Source organism: Neodiprion virginianus, chromosome 2 (genome assembly GCF_021901495.1).
Source record: "Neodiprion virginianus isolate iyNeoVirg1 chromosome 2, iyNeoVirg1.1, whole genome shotgun sequence".
Taxonomy (NCBI): Eukaryota; Metazoa; Arthropoda; class Insecta; order Hymenoptera; family Diprionidae; genus Neodiprion; species Neodiprion virginianus.
This window is the reverse complement of record NC_060878.1, coordinates 26,420,266-26,427,626: the sequence shown is the minus strand read 5'-3', so window position 1 is coordinate 26,427,626 and position 7,361 is coordinate 26,420,266. Positions and strand designations below refer to the sequence as shown.

The following is a 7,361-nucleotide window of genomic DNA, read 5'->3' as shown; positions in this document are numbered from 1 at the left end:
TCAACGTAGACACGTAAGAAAATCGTGAAAAACACGATTTTTAGGAAAATAAGGCTTTGTTTTCCATAGTGCGCAAATTTCAATTGCATTTTTTTTTTTTTTTCAAGTAAAATTTGAGTTTATCGGTATGAAACGCAAATTTCCGAATTGGGGTGGCCACGAGGACTCGCGTGAACTACATTTGATTTTCTTATGCGCATGGTAGCGACATTTTAATGGCTGTGCGGTTTGGAAATTATGTTGAAAGTATGACGACAATACTTGAATGAAATACAGATATGAGAGGTTGAAAACAATGGAAGATGTTAACGATAAATAAAGAATTAAAGAAATGCCTATGACAAAATTGTTAAAATATTAGTTTTTGTTTGTTTTAGATGACAAAGATACGAAAGATTTCAAAGAGACAGCCTCTAGATTTTAAAGCTAATCGACGTAATGAAAACTTTTTTCGTCATTTCATTGTTTTAGGTCTATATTACCCTCACGAATTGTTTCAGATTTTTATGAGTGGTGTACCACATCGAAAATGACGATTTTTGCACTTTCTTGCCACTCTTTTACTATTTGCGACCATGTCTTGAGAAAAGGTTGTTTGTATAACTATAGAATATTGAGATTTGCCTTTTAAATATTGCTATTAAATAAGATTTCATTCTTGTAGAAAAGTCGTTCGTGACTGCATGCCATTATGGAATATGTTATTAACGGTAATTAGCCGTCACTATTTTGGATAAATACGTGAGAGAAATTTTAAGATAATCGCTCATTCCCTGCACTTTTAAATAAAATCAAATGTAGCTAACGTGACACTACATCATATTTATCTCACTTTAAAAATTTCCTATTGAAAAACTCTCAACTTTTCAGATACATAATAAAAAAAAAAAAAAAAATTTCACTACGCATTATGGAAGAGAAGGTACGGTTTATGAAAATCGTATTTTTTGCATATTTTCGAGTGTCTACGTTTAAACAAATAATATATTCGACAAGATGAGTGTTCTTCAATACCAGGAGTGTAACTTTTCATAATACGTTTCAGGCAGCAATGGAAATATAAAAATTCGCGAAAGCATCCGATTTTGTATAAATAAAAAATTTCATTCCGAAAATTTAGCAAATAGTGAGTCCTGGAAGGCTAAAACTTCGTCAATTTTCCTAATTTAGTGCACGCTTTAAAAGATCTAAAAAACAACATTCTTATCGTTGACCGTGTATTATTGGTATATAATAGTTGGAAATGCCGATAAACAAAATCGATATACTATATATTTTTAGCGTTAAGCCGTTATATGTGAGTCACGAATTTAAAGAAAGAAAAAAAACTGTACAACAAGTACTATAAGTAAATTTTTAATTTCTTGCACAAATTTTGAAATTTAAGATACGATGGCAAGAATGTTATGCGTAATGCGCGCAAATATAACGGAATGGTGTAAATTCACTGAAACATTCAGTGAGGCTAGATTGTATTATAAAAAATTTATTATCTCTTGTTTTCTAGCTGACGACCGATTTTTCTTGTTTTTGTTTAGAGAAATTCTGGTTCAACAACATAAAAACAAAAAACTTGTGTCGATGATATTTTATGGCTCAATGCTGTTATTTTGTTAACGAATTTCTGCATTTCTTCCAAGTTCTGTCAGACCTACTAAAAGTGTTTGAAACCACGTCACTTTCACAAATATGCAAGCTCAAATTACACTGTATAAAAATATAGAATTTTCTTTGGTAAGAAAATGTAAAGTGAAGTAAAATATTTTAAACGCATGATTATTGTCGAGGTCTATGTCATTTGTTTGAAATGTGTTATAGCGAAGATCAACTATGGATTATTATCTTACAATCAGTATTCAAGTATAAATTTCCTGGGCAGTGATTCGGAAATACTGCGTAATAAAAACGAGGTTTCTCATTCTAACGAAATCGAGATCGGATAAAAGTTCGGAAGAAAGCTATTATAAATTTGTGATAATTTATGAAAATTCTGTACTCGCCAGATATCATCCAAAGAATATTTCTTATGCATATACGCTTATTTGCCGTTGAATAAGAATCGATTGAATTAACGAAGCATGAGAAGTGCAAGACAACATGGGAAAAAACGCAGTGAAAAGTATTAGATATTTAGAATGAAGCCTGCAGCCAGAAAACATAATTTGTACGTTAGGCACAGAGTTTAGGGTTCAAAATTAATATTTATGATAACTACGATGTAACAGTTAATAAATTAAATAATATTAATGTCGCACGAAGCAGCTGTAGCACCATTGTGTATAGTTCATAGAGACGTCAGAAAAATCTGCGATAGCTTGATCGATGCCTTAGTGAATAGTATGCCACTATTTTTACGTGTAGAGCTAGACATAAATGTAAGTAAGACACTAACAACAAAAATGTTAAATAGGTTATAAATTTAAAGAAATTTTTTAAATCCTACTTTTCTAAGTAGGTGCGTAAATATATGTAATAATATATGTATACATATATGCTTGATCATATCGTGTTGTTAAGTTTGACGAGATTTTTTAAAAATTGTGAGAAAAAAAATTAAATTACTATCCAAATTACAATTCTTCGACGAATACAATATATATATATATATATAATAACGTTATGGTATGAAAAATAACAATATACATATTATACGTAATATATATATAGATGAATAACACTAATGTTAACGGGTGCTATTTTTCAACAAAATATTAAAATAAATAAAAATAAAATCGCAAATATTACCGACAGTATATGGATAATATACCACAGCAATGACGACGAGTTTAAGCTAAACATAATCAAACAGTGCAAGTGATCAAAGAACACGAGGCTAGTTGCAGTTTGATTTATAATATCTTAAGTTAAAGAAATAGAAACAAACTACAAGCCATGAAGTGAATTATTAATTTATCGGAGGTTATTAAATACGGCGATTTTAGAGTAGATCGCATTGAGTGGCAAGAAAACAAATGGTTGTGATAAATTATTGCACGTATCTATCGCACCCCATCAAATAGAGCTGGAAAGAAATTGTGCAGAGAATTATTCTTGCCTATTCTCGTTTTCGCGAGATTAAATAAGGTGATGTGAAAAACTGTTTATTGGCTCACATATTCGTACGTTTTCATGCAAAATTTGACCGCATGGTGTGCACTCGAAAGCGAGGAAACAAGGAAGTTCTTTTTCTTATTTCCAGTGAAAAGGAAAAATAATTTTTTCACAAAGAAAAAGTAAATATCATTTGTTTCAACCTCATAATAATGTATTTTAAGAAAAGGTATGATTAAATATCCAGTCTGTGCTTACAAGCAGATAAAGTCTAAAAAATTGAAATCTACGAAACAGTATACAGATAATAATTATAATTTTTTTTCTTTTTTTTTTAATGAGAGATGTAGAGGCGCGATCCGCAGTTTTAAACAACCGGCGAGTGTTGTTGTACGGTGAATGAGTACATAGATACCGATGTAAAATAAAATTTCAAGAACTTTGTACCTGAATAAATGAAAAGTTGAAATTTCTATTACTGTTTGTGTCACTCGTGTGCGATTCAAATGAATCTCAAGGGCACGTAGTAATCAGAAATATGTCACCAAACAAAAAAAGGTAGGAGAACCGAGGAATGAGTGTGAGAAAGGCGAGACGAGGGATATAGGTGTAGGTAATTTGTGTACAGCTGAACAGCTATAAAGTTAAAAGAGTAGACTAAATAACCGATGGCTTAATTATGTATCGTATACTGCTAAAAAAAGAAAAGTGATAAAAATCTGACAAACAAAACAAAAAATATTAATAATAATAATAATAATAATAACAACAACAACAATAAAAAAAAAAAACAAATAAAATAATACAAGCGAACTACTTTGTAAAATTTCTTACAAATAACTTGAAATTTTGTAGAATGAACAAAAAAATCATTTGTGAGAAGCTTAAACCGAATAAACATTTCTTTCACAATCATATCAAAATTCGTCTTTTCTCCTACTCACATAATATGCACGTATGTGTAAGAATAGACGTGCAACATTGAAATAGTCTTTCGAACGTCGGTTTTCAGAGGTCTGCATGTTTTATTATAGACTTTGTGAATAGGACACAAAAGATTTAAAGGTGCAGATAAATATAGAATATTTTTTTGTTAAATTAGGTTTTTTTCACTGAACATAACATTGGTAAAATTATGGTACTCAAAGATTCTGTGCAAAGTTCAGGGTTATTACAAATTTTTCATTGAAAAATTTATCATTTTTATATGTTTTCCAAGTAAGAATATTTCTTGAATACGATTTTAGTACCATATATACGGAATGTGTGGCAAACTGCGTATTCATTTTACAGAACCAATGTGAGATAACGTTATGTTCTAGAATACAAAGCTGGAACGAGTAATATTCAAATTGTTGCATGTTTTGTTTATATTTAGATAAAATATGACTGTCGTACAAATCAGAACGCGAATGAATTTACCAATTGACATGCAAATTGAATCATTCACTTGCATTATTCATGATTATGTCAATGATCGACGTGAATTCCGAATCCAGATAAAAATTTTCAGCCGTATTCACCAAACTTTTTTTTGTATATTGAAAAATTCCCTCACTTTGCTCAGTTTTCCAGGCTTGCAACAACTCTCCAAGTTATTCCCCTTTTTCCTCTTGGGAAGTAACAGTATCGTGGAATTTTCGTGAGGCACTATTTCGCACAAATGAATTAAGAACCTAAACCAACAGCCTCTATTGCTTCGTCAATGATTTTGTTTAATTCGTTGTTCTGCCAATCAAGGGATATGTTGTCGAGATGATTGTCGAAGTCGACAAGATCACGGTAATCTTGCCCTTGCAACATCGTCGAAACTCCTTCTAGAACATCTTTATCTAAGTTTATCCTATAAGTAAAATAACGAGTTTTGTTATTACTTGCTGATCATTACCAAGATGCTTAGTTATCAGATACAATAAATATTCCATACTTATTTTTCTCTATAGGTTTCCATTTTCCATCTACATTTTGTGAAACTCTCAAAGGATTTTCTTCCATGCGAAGCGTAACTTTCCTGTTGTCGACCTATAATTTTTAAAGTCTTTTTAAAATGTCTTTCCCTTCTGCTGTACAACTTATTGGGCATGTAATATCGCATTTAAAATTTTCATGATACGTACCAAAACTGGTTTTCTTTTATAATAAGAAATATCTTATCTTCTGATGATTGTCAAAATTTATAATAGAATTCACAAAAATATCTTATATTCTACAAGGAAATAGAAATGACAACTGAACCAAAGGATATCTAAATTGGGTCAGATTGTCACAATTGCCAATTTCCTGCATACTCACCACAACTAATAAGGCAGAAGCATAGCTCTCCGCTATTTTGTCAGCTATTCTGTGAGCTGGCTTGTCCACGCTAAAAAAATCACACCAACATTTGATATATCAAAAGGATCATTTATTGTTGCGATGAACACAAATATAAGACTTGTTCTTTTCAGTTCGATTAGGACAATCGAAACACACGACGAGGCTTCAGAAATAGGGGTCGACATTATTTTTTGACTGGTTTTTCGGTTTATAATTTCTCTTAGGTCGAATTACCTGAAGTTATCACTAATACTAAGCTCTGATAATTTTTTTCAGTATAATTGGAACTTGGCAAGCTATCTATGAATAAGAAACATACTTCAGGTTGAATATCATATTGACCCATATCAGTTTAGTATTGGAACTTATTGTTAGTGATCGGTCAAGTTTTACAGACAAGATTGATGGGTTGGAACTTCAGGTGCGACATATCAAATATCCAGTTTCAATGGACTTTTCAAAGCTGGCAATACGTACCTCAAATCGAATAAATTCTCGTTAGCCAAATAGTAACCAGCAATTAGCAGACCTTGATGAGCAGCGACTTGATCGACCTGCAGTAACCAAGAAACAATGTTACAAGTTAGAAATTATAAAAGATCATCATTGTTATGTTAAAAATATTGAATTCAAATATGAACTTTGCAGTTCTAATTGCGAGTCAAGTAACCGCGGACCTGTGCCACGTATACGAATAGCTGATACGTGAATGATAAATAACAATGAAGGTAGGTAAAATAACCATAGTCAAGGCGACTTCGGCCATCGGCGATACATGGAGACAGAGGTGAAAAAGGGGCACGACATCGACGATGTAGAGTTCTTTCGATCTGGAGGCATCCCTCGGCTTCTGCTCCGCTAGTAGCAAACCGTTTACTGCACAGTGGGGATATTTCGCTGCGTGTAAAACTATCTTGCTGTAAGCACGCACCGAAAATCTAACCTCTGCCATGCTCGCGTTCTTCGGTTGTTTCACTCACGAAGAGCTCTAAAACACAGACTATGCTCAACCACTGACACTTGACAACTAGCTATGTATGCTGAAAATATGCACATGAAGTTAGTCCTGGGTTATTTTTCCTGAGGGGAGTAATAGCAGTTTCATGAATTACCGACCAAGTTACCGACTCCGCTGGTAAGTGGATGTTCTTCATAACCAATAACTGTCAGTGACGAATTAGGCTGAATTTACACGGGCGTCAAATCGACGCGACTGCGGCGGCAGAAAGGCGTTCATGAAAATGAATACCGACGCAACGGCGAATTGCCGTGAGTCTGAATTACGTAATTGAATCAGTGGTTCTCAGTTGCGTTTTTGTTTTAAGAACTGTAAAATTTACGATTGTTAATTGGAAGTGTGAACGAAAGGAGAAAATGAATGAGCGAGAAGAAGATCGAATAAACGGGAGTAGTTTTTCGAGGTAGGAAAATAATTTAATTCATTCTCATTATTCCAGAATCGTGCAGTCGTGCATAATTAAGATGTCTTTTCGTACGTTTATTACCTCCGTATAGTTTATACTAAAAATATTGCGGGGTGTCCAGGGGCTTTCTTATGAACAATAAACCATAATAAAAAATATATCAGCACTTGATTCATTTCCATGCATTACATGTGTTATGATTCTAGAATAACGAGAATGAATTGGATTATTTTCTTATATGTCGAACAGCTACTTATAGAGCTTATAGACCAGTTCTACGAAATACGCTGCAAGCAACGTTTCAAAAGTTACAGCCGAAAAACGTAAAATATCGTTTATAATTCCTCTGCTGTTGGTTCTACGCTCGTTTTGATGTCTTTTCTGCATTCTTGAGGGTTCAATTAGTCGAAAAATATTTCTGCAAAACGATTCTAAGACGAAAAGTTTCGAACTTTGAAAATCGCAAAAAAAAAAAGCAAAGGATTGTTTCAGTCGAAATTTGGCCGATTTTGAAAAATACTTGAATCAATTCTTTGATACACTCTATCGACGCATTTTTTCGAGAGGAAT

The 7,361-nt window shown here is 32.7% G+C and overlaps 1 protein-coding gene across 1 annotated transcript; it reads right to left on the bottom strand.

The window, feature by feature from the left end:
• Positions 1-2,711: 2,711 nt before the first annotated feature.
• On the bottom strand, positions 2,712-6,384 carry LOC124299334 (ER membrane protein complex subunit 8/9 homolog). Its single transcript, XM_046752496.1, has 5 exons — positions 6,110-6,384; positions 5,845-5,921; positions 5,344-5,413; positions 4,979-5,073; positions 2,712-4,894 (listed from the first exon to the last, which is right to left on the bottom strand). The coding sequence occupies exons 1-5, from the start codon at positions 6,317-6,319 to the stop codon at positions 4,720-4,722; spliced, it is 627 nt and encodes a 208-aa protein (XP_046608452.1). The 5' UTR covers positions 6,320-6,384; the 3' UTR covers positions 2,712-4,719.
• Positions 6,385-7,361: the final 977 nt, after the last annotated feature.

Bases quoted from the DNA above. Each gene is read 5' to 3' on its own strand.
- LOC124299334 (XM_046752496.1), bottom strand. From the start codon at position 6,319: ATGGCAGAGGTTAGATTTTCGGTGCGTGCTTACAGCAAGATAGTTTTA. The intron at 5,922-6,109 runs GTTATTTTACCT...TGGTTACTGCAG, and splicing joins CCGAAGTCGCCTTGACTATG to GTCGATCAAGTCGCTGCTCA. The intron at 5,414-5,844 runs GTACGTATTGCC...TGATTTTTTTAG, and splicing joins GAGAATTTATTCGATTTGAG to CGTGGACAAGCCAGCTCACA.